The sequence below is a fragment of the Pteronotus mesoamericanus genome, unplaced genomic scaffold (genome assembly GCF_021234165.1).
Source record: "Pteronotus mesoamericanus isolate MK-2021 breed Mesoamerican mustached bat unplaced genomic scaffold, CSHL_Meso_final scaffold_636, whole genome shotgun sequence".
Classification (NCBI taxonomy): Eukaryota; Metazoa; Chordata; class Mammalia; order Chiroptera; family Mormoopidae; genus Pteronotus; species Pteronotus mesoamericanus.
This window is the reverse complement of record NW_026555324.1, coordinates 2,335,803-2,354,481: the sequence shown is the minus strand read 5'-3', so window position 1 is coordinate 2,354,481 and position 18,679 is coordinate 2,335,803. Positions and strand designations below refer to the sequence as shown.

Below are 18,679 nucleotides of genomic sequence, written 5' to 3'. Positions count from 1 at the left end.
TGAGTGACATCTTGGCAGCGGAAAGGGGCGGAGGCTGTAGTGCCGAGAGAGGGCTTGAACTTTGTGAGGCTGGGCTTTAGCCAATGGGCTGAGAGCTACGGGAAGGAGGGGGGGCTTCTCCCGGCCAATAGGCAGATGCGCCTCCGTTGCCGCTCTATGCCGCTCCGCCCCGGCTCACTGGTCCCAGAAGGCGCCGGGTTTCCCAAGATGGCGGCCGACGTGTCCGTTACTCACCGGCCCCCACTGAGCCCGGAGGCTGAGGCCGAGGTCGAAGCTGACGATGCCGCGGAGCGCCGGGCGCCCGAAGAAGAACTACCACCGCTAGATCCAGAGGAGATCAGGAAACGCTTGGAACACACAGAGCGTCAGTTCCGTAACCGCCGCAAGATACTCATCCGGGGCCTCCCGGGGGACGTGACCAACCAGGTATGGGGGGGCAGTGTGGGAGCGTGGCGGGAAATACCACCGTGCGCGTGCGCGGGGGGGTAAACTAGGCAACACCAACGCTAGCGTGCCGGGGGGCGGGAGGCGCTGGGGGAAGAGTCCAAGATCAGGATCCATGAGGGTTTGGGAGAGACCAAGAGAGGGGGCGGGGGGCGGTGATGGACGGAGAAACCAACTTTGGACTGAGGGAGGACGTTGCGGGGGGCGGCCACAGGCTTGGAAGATACAAAGTGAAGCGGGAAGGCAGCCTTAGCAAAATTGGGGGATTGTGAATGGGCAGCTAGATTGCTCCCAGCCCTGTTTTCCTCCTTCCTCTCTACCGTGGAGTGGCGGGACCTCATAGCCAAGTTTCAGAGCTGTCTAGAATATCCTTAGCACGGTTTATTAACTTCTCTTAGAGACAGATCGGAAGTTGTAGCAGCTCCTGGGGGCTTTCTTCCCCAAAAGCCCCAAGATTAATTTGGAAAAAGGGCTCTCTTGCCCTACAAACCTGAGAGAAAGGAGGGGCCAGTGTTCTGTGGACCCCGCCCCCCCCCCTCCCCGCGCGGATCTAGCCAGGGGTGCTCTTCTCTTGGGGCCTATGTGCAGGGCTTCCCAGTGCTCTTTGGACCCAAGGAGATTGCATCTGGTATGCCCTGCCCTGCGGGGTTCTTTTTTCCTGTTGCTGAGAATTTCTGCTCTCTGGCCCACCAACACATCTGCCACGCACCTTGCCTGTAGGTGGCCACATGACTGGTAGGGCCCCCGGGGTATTGGGAGGGCATGACTTGGGGACAGACCTAGGGCAAGCACCACTAAGCATGGTCTGGTTTGTTTTGAGAGCCGGCCCTCCTCCTAACATCGCCATCTCTCAGTTGAGGACAAGCTGTGTCTCCTGCAGGGTGCACAGTGTATCTGGCACAAGCAGGCCCCAGAGCCTCACCCCCGCACCTGGTTTAAGGAAGGAGGCAATGTCAGCAGGAGGGAACTGGGAAGCACATGAAGCCACATGATGTGGGCTTCAAGTACACAGGGTCCCCACTCAGGTACCCTTGGGTGGCATTCCTGCTGCTGCCTCGACCAACCCCATGACCTTCACCACTCTGAGCCTCAGTTTCCTCATCTGCAAAATGGATTTGTTAATATCTAACTTGTAATGTTGTTGGAAACAGTCTTGCCAGTTGAGGATCAGAAAGGTTAAACAACTTCTCTAAGGGCATATGGCAGTGTGCAGACTTGAACTCAGACCCACCTGGCTCTCTAAGAGTGTGTTGTGTTGGTTAAGATCATGGGGTCTGCAGTTAGACTCTGACTTTGCCAGGTATGGCCTCAATGGCTTTGGGGAAGTAACTTCTCTGAGCCTCAGTTTCCTCCTTAGTAAAATGGGGAATACCGTTGATCTGCCTTCATAGCTGTTGCATGTGAAGGTGACACTGGATTGCTTCCTTTAGCCCCTGGTGACTCCCTGTCCTTTGGCTTCTGTCTCCGCAGGAAGTGCACGACCTGCTCAGCGACTATGAGCTCAAGTACTGTTTTGTGGACAAATACAAAGGGACAGGTTTGTGGGGCTGTGGGTTGGGCTAGTGGCAAGCCCTAAAGCCCGGAGCTTTCTGGCCCTGCGTCTCATTTCCTGAACTTTGAGCCCAGCATCATCCCCAGGCCAGCACAGGACAGACTGTTGTCCCAATCTTTCCTGGATTCCTGTCATGGAGCAGCCTTGGTATTCGTGTTCCTTCTCCCGGCTACTCAGATACCTGAGCATTGGGCTCCCCTGCTCCCCCTACTGTTCCCCTGCTCCCAGGCAGCCAGTCACCCAGGCCTGTCTGGTCTTCTTCAAACCCTCCAGAACAACTGGTGCCCCTCCATCTCTGCCAAAATGGCAGCCTCCCTCTGGCCTCTCTGCGTGCATGATTTCACACTCCTATTTGCCCTCTCAGGGAGCCAGGGTCCGTCAAATTCGATCAGTCTGATTGCAAATCTGATTAATCCTAATCCTAACCTTAAATCCTCCTAATCCTTCTAATCCTCAAAACCTGTCCTAGGCTCCTCTTGACACCACCTTTGCAAGGATGTGCCCCAGCCTTGCCATCTCCCTCTTGTGACAAGCTTCCAGGCATTCCATCCGCCACTGTTCTTAGCTGTTCCCTCTTCTGCCAGGTGGAGGCAGGCAGCTCCTCACAGTGCCCTGAGGACTCTCTCCCCATCAAAGCACTGATCACTTTGGGCTGTCACTGTGGGTTCACTCATCTGCCTCCTGCACTGAGTGGTCATCTCCATGAGAATAGGCATAGGTCTGTCTTATCAGCCTTGCACTGTGCCCCCACCCCCAACTTGTGTGGGAGATCCTGGGGGAGGGGGCCTGTCCTCTAGGCATTGCACTTGCAGTCTGTAACTTGGGTGAGAAGCAGGTGAGGACAGGTGACCCTGGAGACCTACCTAGTGGGCTAGAGTAGTGGTTATGATCTTGGAACCTGGAGGTAAGTGGACCTGGGTTCAAGTCCTAGTCTGTCCTCACCCTGTGGCCATAGGCAAGTGAGTCACCCTTTCTGAGCCTCACCAGCAAATTGGGCATGACCTGCTTGGTTTGGTCACAAGGCCAAACACATTAAAATATGTAAAAAGGCTGTGGGTGTCTGGCACTTAGTAGATGCTTAGTAAACATTGGCAGGGGCAACAAGTCAGGACTGTTTACTGACCTCAAATGTGTATGTGCCAGGCATTGAGGATCCAGAGGTTAAGTGACTCTTTTGTTAATATTGTCTTTCAATAAATGTTTATTGAGCACCATTGTGTGCTTGGACGTGAGCACACAGCTGTGAACCAAATGGAGATGGTCCAGTCTGAGGGGGAAGATGTCATTCACACAACTGCAGGTGTGAAGGTGAAGTGGTCATGGGACCAGAAGCTACAGGGTGCTGTGGGAGCCCAAAGCTGGGATCTGAAACAGGAACAGTCAGGGTAGGCCTTGTGGGGGAAGTGATGTTTGCAGTCAAATCAAAGGGTGGGTCAGGATTAACCAGGTCAAGAGGGGGGTGGTCAGTGTTTCACGCTCAGGGAAAAGCAGGTGCCAAGGCCTGTGGGGGCATGTACCAGGCATGGTCCAGGAAGTAGCGGCAAGAGTTGGGAGAGGAAGTCAGCCAAGCCATGGCACCAGGCCACACAGGCTCCCTTGGGCCCTACAGTGAGAAGCCCCAGGATTTTGAAAAGCTGTAGCTGTTGGATGGACAGCAAACCAGGAGTGACAGGGAGACTGAGGCTGAGTCAGGGAGTCAGACATGAGAGGTGTTGGTTGTCTAGAAAGGTGGTGAGGAAAGGGTGCAGAGTGGGGTGATGGAGCCGTCTTCCTGGGTTCAAGTCCAGGCTTCTCCCCTTGGGCAGGGGAGCATTGCTCTAGACCCACTTCCTTGCTGGCACAATGGTGGTTATGAGGAGTAAGTTATGCCCATTTAACAGATGGGGAAACTGAGACCCCTCACAGCCACTTGGGCTGAGTTGAAACACAGGCTCCAGTGACCACATGCTTGACCACTACTCTATGCGTCACCCAAGTTACACCCCTGTTTCCAGTGTATCACTTAGCCAGGCACACAAGAGATAAGAGGGCAGGTGAGCTCGTGAGTAGGTGGAGAGCAGGGGTAGGGGTGAGAGCAGGGAGCAGGCCTCCTGGAGGCAGATGGCACCTTTGTGAGTTGCTCAAGGCTGGCAGCTATCCAGCCCACTGGGGCCTGAGGTGTCCTGGTTGGTCAGTATTGTGAGATCACATGTAGTTTAGAGAGAGGTAAGGGTGGGCGGCCATGGGGTCAAGGGCAGTCCCTCAGGGACCCCACTGACCCGCTCCCCATCCTGCAGCCTTTGTGACCCTGCTGAACGGGGAGCAGGCTGAGGCCGCCATCAAAACGTTCCATCAGAGCTGCCTGAGGGAGCGAGAGCTATCAGTGCAGCTCCAGCCCACGGATGCCTTGCTCTGCGTGGCCAACCTGCCCCCCAGCCTCACGCAGCAGCAGTTCGAGGAGCTGGTGCGGCCCTTCGGCAGCCTGGAGCGCTGCTTCCTGGTCTATAGCGAGCACACTGGCCATTCCAAGGGCTACGGCTTTGCCGAGTACATGAAAAAGGACTCAGCTGCCCGTGCCAAGTCGGACCTGCTGGGCAAGCCTCTGGGCACGCGCACCCTCTACGTGCACTGGACAGATGCGGGGCAGCTGACGCCTGCCCTGCTCCACTCCCGCTGCCTCTGTGTTGACCGCCTGCCCCCCGGCTTCAGCGATGTGGATGCCCTGCGCCGGGCTCTGTCAGCTGTCCACACGCCGACCTTCTGCCAGGTGAGCTGTGCCTGGAGTCGGGGGGGCTGGGGAGCAGATGCCAAGCCTGGAGCACCTGGAAGGGGGGCCTTTGGAGTCACCAGCCCTCTCCAGTCTCCTGGGTCCCTTTTCAGTAGCCTTGATGACACCACTTTCGATGGGGTTCTTGTTAGGCCACATAGTGCAGTGGGTGACAGCTCAGATAGGAGTCAGGTTATTGGGGCTCAAATCCCTGCACTCCCTCTAGTGACTGGCTTGACCTCGTTGGCCTCTCTCTCCCCCGTGAAGTGCAGGCGAGCCTGCCTTTGTAAAAGCTGGGCAAGAGGCCTCTTCATCCCTCGTTCACATGTACGTCTGCACTCATATTTCTTGAATACCTACTGGGTCCCAGGCCTGGCGCTGAGCATACGGCTCCAGAGGAGCCCAGTCTGTTTAAGCCTGAGGTCAGGAAGTATACGACCAGATTCATTCTTAAGAAGGGATTCAATAATCACACATTGGTTAACAAAAAATTTTTGGTTTGCCCAAGTCACATCTGTCAGGCACTGCCGTATGTGTGCCCAGCCCTGCGGCAGGCACTGTGGGGCAAGTATAGGTCAGGCCCAGCCCTGGGAGAGCCCCAGACAGTCTTGCCCACAGACTGCCAAGACTTGTTCCTTCAGCACTCAGAGGATTGTGAACACAGTAGTGCAGTCCCTTTATCCTGTAACAGTCTGGAGAGGCAGGTATTATCTTCATTTTCAGGAGGGGACACTGAGGCACAGAGGGGTCAAATGACATGCCCCAGGTCATATAGTCAGGACTTGATAGGGCCAAGATTGGAACACCGTGGCCTGGCTCCAGAGCCCCAGGCAGTTTGAAGAAGGCTGGTACTTGGCTCAGACAAGACAGTCCTGGACTCAGACCCCAGCTCTGTGGTTTTGGGTGGGGCCCACTCCTCTTGCATGGATGGATATTGAGACCTGGGGAAGCAGACATCTGGGGGAACTCCTCCCCTTGCTCCCTCAGCATCCATTCCTGCTCCAGACCTGCCGTGTGTCAGGCCCCAGGCAGGGCACGGGACACAGATGAGTTAGCTTGGCAGCCACCTCCTCAAGTGGAGCTTGAGGATGGCAAAGCCATGACCAACGACAAGTTCTCTCTCTCAGCTTCAGTTTCTCCTCTGGAAATGGGACTAGCAGTGCTTTTGGATTATTTTGGGTTATTGTGAACAGCAGCCTGCTTATTCTTCCACTTACACTGGGCATTCTAGTTGAACAGAGTCTGGATTCGAAAGTCAGGCATGTTGAGGTTGGAGCCTCAGTTGCCTTATTTAAGAGCCACGTGGCCTTGGTTGCCCTTTGACCCTTTTATTCATCAGAGCCTCTCTTCACCTGTGATGGTGAGAAGACATGTGCCCAGGCTTGGTGTGGGGCCTGGCCAGAGGTGGGCTGATGGCTAGAGCCTTCCCTACCTGGGCACTCAAAGCGGTGCCGGGCCCCAGCCAGCAGCCTCCCTGATCTGCTGTGCCTGGGGTGGGACCCTTTCCTGCGCCTGTTGAACATCTTATTGAATCCCCACAACTACCTTTGAGGTAGGTACAGTTGCTGCCCCATTTTACAGATGAGGAAACCGAGGGCCAGGGATGGGCATTTGCAGCAACCTGCCTAGAGTCAAGGTCAGGCAACTGACTCCAGGGCCCATGCTCTTAACTGGGTGCCCCTGCCTCCCAAGGTGGCCAATGCCATATTGGGAGTTTACTGCCCTGAGGGGGTGTGGGGCTTTATTTTCAACATAATCAAGATGAGACCGCCAAGGAGATCCCGTAACCACTCACTCTAGATCATGTTGCCATTCATTCACAGGCCAGTTTACATATCATAATTGCTTTAATTCATTATGAAGCTGCTTAAATATACTTGAATGCTATAGATATGTATAAAGTAGGTTTCACAAGACCTTGTGAAAAAAGCCCTTTCTATTTGTTTCTCTCAATGGGCAGTGCGATCGCACATGGAAATTCAGCAAGTTCGGTGGCCAAGAAATCAGCTGAAGGCCTGCCCCACCCCCCCCAGGCCCTCTGGCCCTTTCCTGCAGAGCCCCAGCTTGCACCAGTTTGTTGTGTCCTTCCAGTGAGCTTTCACTAAGCATTTCCAGCAGGCGCACATCAGTTCCTGCCTTCCTCTTTTCTGGACTCAGTTATTGCTGTGCCTCTGTTGGTTTGGTTTCTCCATTCATTTTGTCTTGCACATCTTTCCATGTTCAGACATGAGAGCTTTCTCGTCCTTTTGCAGCTGTGTCATATTCCATTTTTTGAAGCCTGCTGTTCTGTACCAATGGGCATTGCGTGGGTCCCAAACCACGCCACGCTCCAGCTCTGTGGCCTGGGCAAGGGACTGCCCCTCTCTGAGCCTCAGTTTTCTCATCTGCAAAGTAGGCATGTTGGCAGTGCCTGCGTCTGGGTGCAGTGACGGGCCCAGCTGGCTGCTCTCACCCAGTATCTGCTTGCCTTGGGATGGCCCCTGCCCACAGTTCTAGCACCAACAGTGCCCTGAAAACCAAGAGGCCTAGCAGCAAAGAACTAATGGGCTGTTCATGGCCCTTCTCTTGGTGTCTTACTGCAGAGCTATTTGCGTGTTTGATTTTCAGGGTGCCCCGGACCCCACTGGGGTAACTGATATGTAATACATAGTGTGTGTGGCATTCTCTCTCATTCCTTAAAAAATTTCAGTCCTGGAACACATCTGGCCCCAGGGTCCGGAGGAGGGGCCGTGGGCCTGAAGTACCAAATGGCCGCGGTCAAGGACAGTGGAGAGGCCTCCCTGGTCTGCCTGTGGCCACACCTCTGTTCCCTGTGGCTCACAGGCTGTTTCCCTTTCACCACCAGCCTCCAACCTGAGCTCAGAGGCCACCTGCTTTGTTCCCAGGCTGTGTGCCTTCTTAGCCCTGGCTACAGTGTCCTTGGCCTCAGGCTTCTGATTTCAAAGTGCTCCAAAGTGATGGTGGTATGAGGCCCAAAGGAGTTGATCCCTGTGAAGTGGGTCCCAGCTCTGCCCTCCCACCAGCCGTGTGACCTTGAGCATACTGACCTCTGAGCCTCAGTTGTCCCCTCCGAGAAATGGGCAGGATGTACCTTCTCAGGGCCTTTGAAAAGATTTGATGAGCAAATGCAGGAACAGGGCTCGGGACAGTGTTGGCCCAGAAATATACCCTCTCTGTGTTGGGGGTTCTCGCTCGCACTTGGGATCCATGTCTGGTCACAGTTGTCGCTCTGTGACAGCGGTCACTGCACCCCTGGCACTCACATCCACGTCCCTCCCACCAGCTGGCATACGGCCAGGACGGGCAGCTGAAGGGCTTTGCCGTGCTGGAGTACGAGACAGCTGAGATGGCTGAAGAGGCACAGCAGCAGGCAGACGGCCTGGCCCTGGGGGGCAGCCACCTGCGCATCTCCTTCTGTGCCCCCGGGCCCCCAGGCCGCAGCATGCTGGCTGCGCTCATCGCCGCCCAGGCCACAGTGAGTGCCCAGGGCATGGGAATGGGGGAGTTGGGGGGCCAGGCCCACCTCCCTTGAGAAATCAGCGCTCCTGATGGTCATTACTCAGATTCTGGGGCAACAGGGAGGGACATGGTCCCACCTCTGTGGCCTGGCAGGACTGCGACCCACTCTCTTCTTCTCTTCTCAGGCCCTCAATCGGGGCAAAGGGCTTCTGCCTGAACCCAGCATCCTGCAGCTGCTCAACAGCCTGGGCCCCTCTGCCTCCCTCCAGCTGCTGCTCAATCCTTTGCTCCACGGCAACTCGGGAGGCAAGCAGGGTAAGGGGGGGGGGGTCAAGTGGGCAGTGGGCGGGGTCCCCAGCCTCTCAGAACCACTGCACCTCCCTGGGAATGTGTTCCCATCTGAGTTCCCAGTGACAAGAGCCCCATGAGCAAGAGCTGGGATGAGAGTGGAGGTCACCTGCAAGGGATCGTAGGTGGCAGTGTTGCAGCCTGCAGTGAGGCAGGGTGGTAGGAAAAGGGATCATCCTTCCCCAGGGCAAGCTCTCCCCTCCCGGGCTCTTCCTTTGTGCTCTACACTTGCCCTCTCCTGGCTTCAGGCCCAGGGCTGTCTTTAGTTGTGGAGGGAGGCTTCCATCTAGGAACCACCACGCATTTCCTGGGTCTCCCGCACAGGTCTCCTGGGTGCACCCCCGGCTATGCCACTGCTCAACGGACCTGCCCTGTCCACGGCGCTGCTGCAGCTGGCCCTGCAGACCCAGGGTCAGAAGGTAACATGGCCATGGGTCCTGGGTTCCCTCCTCACTCACACATGCTTCCGGTTTCAAATGCTACTTGTGCCTGCCAGTGGCTGCCCTTGGGGTTTTTGGCCATCTGGCCCTGTCCCTGGTGCTTAATACGGGGCCGGCCTGTTGCAGGTGCCCGGGACTCAGGAAGTGGCTTAGTCTGGGAGAGACCTGGCCCCACTGGGGAATAGAGTGGCCTCTTACCCCAACTCCCTCATGCAAAGGCATACAAAAATAGACACATAAACAAATCCATACACTATACCACCTCAGTGCACACACGGAGGTATGTGCACACATGCAGAAACCTGCACACATGCAGGCACGCACACACAGACACCACATCACCCTCGGTGCAAAGACACAAATACATATACACAGAGCCATACTCACTCACTCACTCACTCACTCACTCACTCACTGCCCTGTTTGGTTTGATTCACTGGGGCCAAGTCAGTGACATGAGTATAATGGTAACTGACAGCATGTCAGGTTGTGGGCTTGGACCTTTGTCTGCCTAAGAGACTGACTGAATCCGTGTGTAGCTGAGAATGCTCCCATGATAATCAGCAAGGGGGCTGGGTGTGGGATGGTGGGTGCCAAAGGATTGTCACTGCGTGTATGTCTGATAGTGACTCACAGCGTGGGGTGATAGCCCCTGACTGCCGAATGTATGGGCCATGTTCCCTGGGTCTCTCCAAGATCTCAGGTGGGCCCTGGCATACAGGAGGCCCTTGGCCACCTCTGGCTGGCCAGATGGGTGATAGCCAGGGTGTCACAGACACTGGGGGACACGTGACCAGGCATGAGCTGGAGTCTGGACGTGCTGGGCGTTGGGACTGCCGAGACCTTGGGCAACACCTGTCTGCTGCTTAGGCCACACTGTCCCCATCTCTAGCTGACTGTGCTCTGTCCCCAGAAGCCCGGAATCCTGGGAGACTCTCCCCTGGGCACCCTCCAACCTGGGTCCCAGCCGGCCAACCCCCTCCTTGGGGAGCTGTCTGCAGGTAACAGACCCTGCCCTGTCGTCATCTCTCGGGGCCCATCTGTTTCCCCTTTATTCATTGGTAAACTTCCAGCTGTATGGCCTTGGACAAGTGACCTAACCTTTCTGGGTCTCAGTGCCTGTCAGCCGGGCACCCACCTCCTGGGGGCTTCCATGAGGATTCTGGGAGTTGATGCACTTAGAGGACTCTGCTCAGTGTGCAGCGCATACTCGTCCCTTGCCTGCTCACCGTCATCCAAGCAGAAGCTCTAGGACCCTGGGAAGGAAGGGTCCTGTATATCTGGGCCACTGACATCCTCCTCTCTGTAGGAGGGGGCCTGCCCCCGGAGCTGCCACCCCGGCGAGGGAAGCCACCACCCCTGCTGCCGCCACTGCTTGGCCCTTCTGGGGGTGATCGGGAAACCATGGGCCTGGGTCCCCCAGCAGCCCAGCTCACTCCATCCCCTGCCTCTGTGGGACTGCTAGGCACTGGCCTCAGAGGCCTCCAGAAAGACAGTGGACCTCTGCCAACGCCCCCCGGGGTAAGGTCCTGCCCTGTGCCCAGCACTATTCCAGCTGTCTGCCCTGCAGTGTTACCCCTGTCAGGGACCCTCGCAAATCCAGACCTCTCGCCACAGGTCTCACTGCTTGGGGAGCCCCCCAAGGACTTCCGGATCCCCCTGAACCCCTACCTGAACCTACACAGCCTGCTCCCGGCCAGCAACCTGGCGGGTAAGGAGGCCCGGGGCTGGGGAGGCGCTGGGAGAAGCCGCCGCCCAGCTGAGGGCCCCCTGCCTAATCCTCCAGCCCCCAGAGGTGGCGGCGGAGGCGGTGGCAGCAGCAAAGCCTTCCAGCTCAAGTCCCGCCTGCTCGGCCCCCTCACCAGCGCCCACCTGCCCCCTGAACCAGGGCTCCCTGACAGCTATGGCTTCGACTACCCCTCAGTGAGTATCCGCCTGCCCTGTGGTCAGCCCTCCTGAGGGCTGCTGCTGTAGCCCTTTGTCCCCTGGGAGCAAGTCATTCGCCAGACCAGTATTTCTGTAGTATTGACTGTGCCAGGCCAAGCATTAGGGAGACAGTGGGGAACATGTCAGACATAGTCTCTGCTCTTCAGTCTCTTGTCTCTGTCTCTGTATATCACACCTTGCTTCCTGTCTGTCTCTCCCCCAAGAGGCCTTAGGCTGCACTTCTGCTTCTCCTTAGAGACAGGGCTCAGCTTTGTGTCTGTCTCTTTGCCCTTCTCTCTCTTCGCCCCTCTGAGAGCCCTGTCTCTGCCCCTGGGGAACTGTTCCTTCTGTGACTCTGTCTTCCAGGTCAGACGTTGCAGACTGGCCACTTCCAGGTCCCCTGTGTTATGTTTGGCCTACACTGGATTATAAAAAAATAACAACTGAAATAAATGCCGATACCACCATAAGCGTATAAACACTGCACGTGTTCACACAACCCTGATGCTCAGCTTGCCCTGAAAACTCCAAACACCTGGCCCCGCTGGGGTCACCTGACTTCATAGCAGTCATGTCTGGGTCTGAGGTGGAACCACCCCCTGGGACAGAGCACATCCTGTCTTACTGCCCCACACCACAGGCCGAGTTTGCCCCATACACTAGAATTTGTCTTCTGCTGGAAGGGGCAGCCTTCCCTAATGACATCTGTGCTGGGGAATTCAGCGGGGAGTGAGGCTGGTGCAGATGCCAACCCAAAACACTTTCCCTCTCTTTCAGGATGTGGGACCTAGGCGGCTCTTCTCCCACCCACGGGAGCCAGCCCTTGGCCCTCACAGACCCAGCCGACACAAAGTAAGAGCTGCCCTCTGAATCCTACCTCCCGGGTGTATCGGGTAGCTTTTGCTATGTGACAGGTGGTCCTACCACCTTGTGGCTTAGAACAGCAAACATTATTATTTCATGCCATTCTGCATGGTGGTGAGTGGGTGGTTCTCTGCAGTCACCTTGCAGCTCAGCTGGGGTTCAGCCGTTCATAGTGACCTTAGTCATATATGTGGTGGTCAGCAGGCTGGTGAATGGGCTTTGACCGGGGCCCCAGCTTCGATGGTGTTTCTGCTCCATGTGGAACTCACCATCCAGCAGGCCAGCCTATGGTTCCCCAGAGGCAGAAAGGAGGGCAGGCCCCTGTGCTTGCATCTTCATGCTGTCTTATTTGCCAAAGCTAGTCATATGGCAAAGCCCAGAGTCATTTAGGGGTGGTTTACAAAAGGGGCTGGATAACGCAATAGCCCGCCTTACTGAGCTGGCCCCCTCTCTGCAGATGTCCCCCCCACCCAGTGGCTTCAGCGAACGGAGTGGCGGGGGCAGTGGGGGATCCCTCTCTCATTTTTATTCGGGCTCGCCCACTTCCTACTTCACCAGCGGCCTGCAGGCCGGCCTCAAGCAGAGCCACCTTAACAAGGTGAGGAGCCTCCCCCAGCTGAGCACAGGTTCTTAGGGACAGCCAGGATACAGGGGACCCCTGTGGCCCTCTCAGTGCCTAGGTCAAGGCTAGGGTGGTGGCAGGGGTCAGCTTTGCTCAGGGCCCAGCTGAAACAGACCATCCTTCCCGCGCCCGGGTACACCCCAGTCTTCTGGGCCTCCGCTCACTTTCCCAGTAGCCCAGAGGGTGGGGTGGCATTAGCCCGAGTAGACAGATGAAAAAAAACTGAGGCTAAAAGAGGGGGATTAATTCGTCTGCAATCACATGGCAAGTTAAGAGACAGGATTTGAACCCGATGCCCTGGCCTTTGCTCTGACGGATGTTTCCTCTCCCATCCCATCTCCCATTTCTGCCAGGCGGTCGGTTCCTCCCCACTGGGCTCCGGAGAAGGGCTCTTGGGCCTCAGCCCTGGGCCCAATGGCCACAGCCACCTGCTGAAGGTACGGGCAAGGGGTGGGGATGCAGGGCTGGGGTAACCCCCTCCCCCACAGTGGCCCCTGACTTGCCACAACCACCCCTTTGTCTCTAGACGCCACTGGGTGGCCAGAAACGCAGCTTTGCCCACCTGCTGCCCTCGCCAGAACCCAGCCCAGAAGGCAGCTACGTGGGACAGCATTCCCAAGGCCTTGGCGGCCACTACGCAGATTCATACCTGAAGCGCAAGAGGATTTTCTAAGGGGCCAGTGCCAGAGATCCTCCGGGCCTGCACCAAATCGCTTTTGGATTTTCTGGTGTTTTGTGTTTTGTTTTTGTTTTCCTTTCAGTAATAGAAAAATCTCTGAAAGACTTTGCTGACCAACCAGCTGGAGCCCAAGGAGCATGGGAGAATCTGGAGGCCACTCTGCATCTCTGGCCTGCTCCTGGCCTGGAAACCCTGCAGCCTTAAGAGAGAGTGCAGCCGGGCCCCTTTCTGCCCTCCCCTGTGTCTGCCTACATCTGCCTCTCTGGGAGTCCTCTCCTGCCTTGTCGCTCCTGTATCTCGGCCTTTCGAGTGCCTTGGAGGCTTCCCTAGCCTCCCGTGAGGATCAGAGACTATCCCCCTTTTTTAACTTTGACAATTGACTTTTGTTTCCTTTTCTAATTTTTATTATTTTTTAAACAATCCAGGATAACCCCCAGCTCTTACACCTACAAGGTTCATCATGTCTGGGCCTCCATTCCACACTCTTTGGTTTGAAATGGCTCAGTCCTTTTCTCTTTCTCGCATGTCTGCTGCAGGCATGGCTGTCTCCCGCCCCTGCCTGCCCAGTCTGGCCTGTGCTCCAGCTCTGGGTGCCCTCCTCCTTGCCACACTCCCCTTGCCTTCTGATGCCTTAAAGCTGGGCCCCAGGCCCTGCTGGCCAGAGCCTCTCAGATGCCAAGCTCTGGAAGCTTGACTCAGGACCAAACAGCTCTGGCCTGGGGATTGGGCCCCTCCGCCCAGGGTCCCCACCCTGGGGACAGTAGAAGGCCAAAGCCTTGGTCATGGCAAACCATCTCCACCATCCCTCTGCCCAGGCCTAGGTGCAGAGACAGGCTTTCTCTGCCAGCTGAAACTGGAGCCTCTGCTGACTCCCCCTTGCTGAAGATGAGCTCCACCTCCCCGCCCCCAGCCCAGGTCACCTGGAGCTGGCCTCCCCTTGGCCCATTGCTGGGATCCAACAACTCCATGCAGATAAATTCTGCCCCTGCCCACCAGCAGGACATATTAGCCTGAAGTGATCCTGGGCCCTGCCCCTGACCTGCTAGGCCACCAGCTTCCCTCTCCTCACTCTGGGGGTCTACATCCACTTCAGGGAGTTCCCCTATCCTCTCACACAAACCTTTGCTGAATTAAAGTTTGTAAGTAAATGGTTTTAAAGAAAGCAGAGCTGGCTGGTTCTTGAGACAATGGGCCTGCGTGGCGGGGGGCGGGGGTCTGGGATGGTCCCCGCAAGCCTTGGTGCGTCGGAGATTGCCACTGCCCCCCACGCCTAACCCTCGCAGTTTCTTCCCCGCACAGACGTCCGCGTTGGTATTGAGGTAATTATGGGTCTTTCTGTGCGCCACAGCGCATGCCCTGTTCCGGGTCACGTGATGCCTGTCATGGCCGCCTCCGTAACCCGAGGCGGCGCAAATGCCGGGTTCTTGCTCCGGGTGGCCAGGGGTCCCTGGTGGAGCCGATCCGGGGGCTTTTGGGGATCCGGGGAGGCGGCGGCGCCAGCGACAGCCAGGAAATTCCGGGTGACAGGTATCTGGGGGCGCCTCGGTGGGGCGGGGAAAGCAGCATTAACCGTCGAATGCCCACAGGGCTCTGTGCGTAGCTCACCCAACTGTTTTCTAGGCTCGTGCTCAGCCGCGGAGGAAGAAGCCAGCGGCCCCGAGCGGCCTGGGGACGTGTGAGTGGGGGGCCCAAGTCCCCCATTCCTCATCCCACGAGGTTTTTCTGGTCCCCACCTTACCCTCCAGCCTCATCCTTGGGTACCCCTCAGCTTCGTCCAATATCCCTGTCCGTCAAGCCCAAGCCCTACTTCCTAACCGTAGATTCCACGGGAACCCTGGGCCATCATCCATTTCGGCATTCGCATCCCTGTCTGTCCCCAGGGTGAACGTGGTGTTCGTAGACCGGTCAGGCCAACGGATTCCCGTGAGAGGCAGAGTCGGGGACAATGTTCTCCACCTGGCCCAGCGCCATGGGGTGGACCTGGAAGGTGGGAGCCAGGCACAGGGAATTTCGGAGACCCGTATCGTTCGTTAAAAAAACACAAATCAGATGTGTCCACTGATTAATCTTCCCATGGCTTCCCACCAGTCCTGGGCTAAAACCTAGATTTCTCACCACTGCCTAATACTCTGCCAGCACTTAATGTTCACTCCCGCAGCATGTGTTTATTGAGCATCTATTAGAGGTTCCTAAAACTGCCCTCTGGGAGCTTGTATTGTCTTTCTCCTTCCTTCCTCTGTTCTAGCCACACTGGCCTTCTTGCTATCCCCCAAACTGCCACCAATCATTCCTGCCTCAGGACCTTTGCATTTGCTTCTCCCAGGGTATGAAGTGATTTTTCACCAAATCGTCTGGTTTCTTTTCATCCTTCAAGTCTAAATGTAAATTTCATCTTCCTGACCAGTCTCATCACCCAGTCCCTCTCATATTATTGTGCTTTATTATTATCCTAGCACTTCTCACCGTTTTGTTTCCTTCTTTGTCATCTCTCCCCAGAAGGAGATCAGAAATACTGTTTGCCTTATTCACACATATCTGTTGCCCATATGGCATTTCGATACAACAGGTATTAAATCAATATTTGTTGAAGGAAAGATAATAATAGCAGACATTACTTTAAGCATGTTAACATATATTAATTAACTGATTAACTCTTCATGACAACGTTGTGCAGTAGGAGAGATGATCTCATTTTATAGGTGAGGAAATTGAGCCCCAGGTCACGTAGACCTGGTCCAAGGTGAAGTGGCAAAATTAGATTCAAACCCAGCCAATTTTAGCCATTAACCCTGTCGTGTTCTTCTGTGAATATTGAACACTACTGTGTGCCAGGCAACAATGTACAAAATAGGTAAGACATGTCATTTCACACTATTCCAACCTAATAGGGAATAGATATGTGATTATGTCATCAGCAACTGAGAAGGGTGGTCTTAAAAACTGTATGGGGTTATTTGTTAGGTGAATGTAATGGGGACCGATTTAATCATTAGTGGGGTGGAGATGTCGGGGGGTCTGGGACGGGTCATGGCAGGCCTTCCTCAAGTTTTGTTCTGGAATCCAGTGGCTGGCAGTCCAGGACACAGATTGGAACATGAGTCTTAGAGGCAAGTGGCCTGTGTTCACATTTTGCCTCTTACCAGCTGTGTGACCCTGAGCAAGTTACTTAGCATCTTTGGGCCTCTGTTTTCTCATCTATAAAATAGGATAATTTATGTCTATCTTGCTGGGTAGCTATGAAAGATTAAACAGATGTCACGTGTAATGCTTAGTACCTGACACGTAGTTCGTGTGCAGTGACTAGTTGGGACGTTTATATTAGATAATCTTGTTCTCAAGGGATAGGGATGCCAGCAAGGTGGGAAACAGGATTGAGAAGGGGAAGCCGGAGACTACTTGGAGTTTCGAGCCAAGTTTCTCCCTAGGAGACAGGGAGGTGCTGCTGGGTCAGGAGGCTCGCTTGCATCTCCACCCTCATTGTCCAATATGTCTGGAAGAGAAAGGAGAAGTCCATCCCATCATTCACTTATAACAGATGTCTCTTGAGCATCTACAACATACTGGGCTCAGTGCCAAGTACAGAGAGAGATGGACAGGGACAGGTAAATCTAGAGATTAACATGGTAACTTCAGACTGATAAGTGCTGTACAGAAATTAATGAGTAAACAAGGGGGAAGGAGAAGAAACAGGAGGTGGGGGACTTGGAGGACAGCAGAGTTCCTGAATACAAGATCTGGCCATGGAAAGAGTGGCAAGAAGAGTAGTCCAGGCCTTGGGTGTAGCAAGTGCAAAGGTCCTGTGGTGTTGGAGTTGAGCGAGGGGGCGGGCCGGTGTGGCTGATGTGGAGTGAGTGGGGTGGTAGGAGGATCACCAGGACTGAGTGAAGGAGTTTGGATTTTATTCTGGCTGTGAAAACCCTTTGGAAGGTTTTAGTCCAGGAGGGCCATTATCCCCAAGCACAGTCCTCAGTTACCAATCAGAAGGCTGGGAGTGTGTCCAGAGACAATCAGAAAACCCCAGCTTCTGAATCTTTCAACCTTTTTTCCCTGACTCCTTCCCCTAATGCACTGGGTGCTGAGTGAGCCAGTTCCTCCTTCAGGAGCAGAAAAGAGGCAGGAACACATTTGCCCAGCACGGTGACAGGGTCACAGCAAGGGAATTCAAAGGCTATATGGGACCTGCCTGGCCTTTCCCCTCAGCTACACTAAAGTCAAGTCCATGCTGGTTAATGGTCCTTGTCCTAGCCTGGTCCTCAGCTTGCCGGGGAGTTCTTGGGAAATGGGCACCCTGGACATCACTTTGCAAAATCTCTCTGTATCCTGGGAACAGCCACCTGAGTAGATGACAGAGTATAGGACACACAATGGGTATGCAGGCCTGGGAGGGAATGATTAGGGGCACGTACTGAAACACGCCTTTCACTGGATGGCACCAGCCTGATCATGCCACTCACCTATGCTCCCTTCACTTGCTGCCCCCTAGGGGCCTGTGAAGCTTCCCTGGCGTGCTCTACCTGCCACGTGTATGTGAGTGAAGACCACCTGGACCTTCTGCCTTCTCCTGATGAGAGGTGAGCGGGGCACCTCGCTTCCAGCTCTGAGCCGTAGGGTGGACTATTGAGCCTTTTTGTTCCTGAATCCAGAGGCCCACTGGGCAGCCCCAGCTTTTCTCCCCTTTCCAGCTGCTGGCACGTGCACTGCCCCTAGCTACTTGCCCTGGACTCTGTCAGCCTGCCCCTCCCTGGCCTGAGAGGTGCCCTCTCTCTGCCCTTCTGGACCCTCTAGCTGCACCAGCTTGCGCACTGCTAACCACTGCCTCCCTTGCCCAGGGAGGATGACATGCTGGACATGGCCCCCCTTCTCCAGGAGAACTCCCGGCTGGGCTGCCAGATCACGCTGACACCCGAGCTGGAAGGGGCTGAATTCACCCTGCCCAAGATCACCAGGAACTTCTATGTGGACGGCCACGTCCCCAAGCCGCACTGACATGGGCAGCTAGACCATCCTAGACACCCATGGACCCCTGGGCCAGGACTGGAGGAAAAGCCAAAGTTGCCGGCCCAGCCCAGAGCACGGGCAGGCCCGAGGGACATGTTGGAAGCACCAAGGAGACCAAATGCTTCAGAGAGATCCCATGTCCAGGCTCTGGTGGGAACAGGGCCCCTGCTGGGGCCGCGCCTCCAAGCCCCTAAGAATCTGAGTGTGGATGGGGTTGGAATCTAATTAGAGGGACAATAAAACCGTCTTACAGAACTGCAGCTTCTTGAGTATCCTTAGCGGGGAGGGTGTGCAGCCCCCAGGCCCACAACTGCATCCTCTAGGCCCTCAGCTCTCCCCTCCCTCAGCAGCGATGGGGCCAGCGGGGAAACCGAGGCACAGGCCTGGAGGACAGGAGCCTGGGAGCCTGAGCACCCACGTGCTCAGCGTGGCAAGGCCCCGCCCCTGCAACCGCGGAGGGATTTGAAGGGGCCCAGGCTGCCTTGGGACACCCGGGGTTGTACAGGCCACGGGAGCGGGAGCGGAGTCGCGGAGTCTAGCGGAATCGGAGGGGAAAGAAGGGCCTGGGCTGGCCTGAGGGGCGGGGGCAGGCTTCCGGCAT

General features: G+C 55.8%; 2 protein-coding genes across 9 annotated transcripts; both read left to right on the top strand.

The window, feature by feature from the left end:
- Window positions 1-161: 161 nt before the first annotated feature.
- On the top strand, window positions 162-13,491 carry RAVER1 (ribonucleoprotein, PTB binding 1). 6 transcript variants are annotated; one of them, XM_054562015.1, is made up of 14 exons: window positions 162-426; window positions 1,915-1,981; window positions 4,273-4,742; window positions 8,026-8,217; window positions 8,387-8,516; window positions 8,874-8,968; window positions 9,903-9,990; window positions 10,299-10,510; window positions 10,607-10,700; window positions 10,776-10,912; window positions 11,693-11,767; window positions 12,237-12,377; window positions 12,755-12,838; window positions 12,928-13,491. In XM_054562015.1, exons 1-14 carry the CDS (start codon window positions 208-210, stop codon window positions 13,072-13,074), a joined length of 2,151 nt encoding a protein of 716 aa, XP_054417990.1. In that variant the 5' UTR covers window positions 162-207; the 3' UTR covers window positions 13,075-13,491. The 6 variants fall into 6 exon arrangements, with proteins under 6 accessions (XP_054417990.1, XP_054417993.1, XP_054417989.1 ...); XM_054562018.1 differs by having other exon boundaries at window positions 10,783-10,912; window positions 12,928-13,060; XM_054562014.1 differs by having other exon boundaries at window positions 10,607-10,912.
- An 814-nt stretch (window positions 13,492-14,305) lies between these two features.
- FDX2 (ferredoxin 2) lies at window positions 14,306-18,319 on the top strand. Of its 3 annotated transcripts, none has more exons than XM_054562252.1 (5): window positions 14,306-14,607; window positions 14,701-14,796; window positions 14,961-15,067; window positions 17,564-17,651; window positions 17,947-18,023. In XM_054562252.1, the coding sequence occupies exons 1-5, from the start codon at window positions 14,432-14,434 to the stop codon at window positions 17,978-17,980; spliced, it is 501 nt and encodes a 166-aa protein (XP_054418227.1). In that variant the 5' UTR covers window positions 14,306-14,431; the 3' UTR covers window positions 17,981-18,023. The 3 variants fall into 3 exon arrangements, with proteins under 3 accessions (XP_054418227.1, XP_054418225.1, XP_054418226.1); XM_054562250.1 differs by having other exon boundaries at window positions 14,417-14,607; window positions 17,910-18,319; XM_054562251.1 differs by having other exon boundaries at window positions 14,430-14,607; window positions 14,701-14,755; window positions 17,910-18,319.
- Window positions 18,320-18,679: the final 360 nt, after the last annotated feature.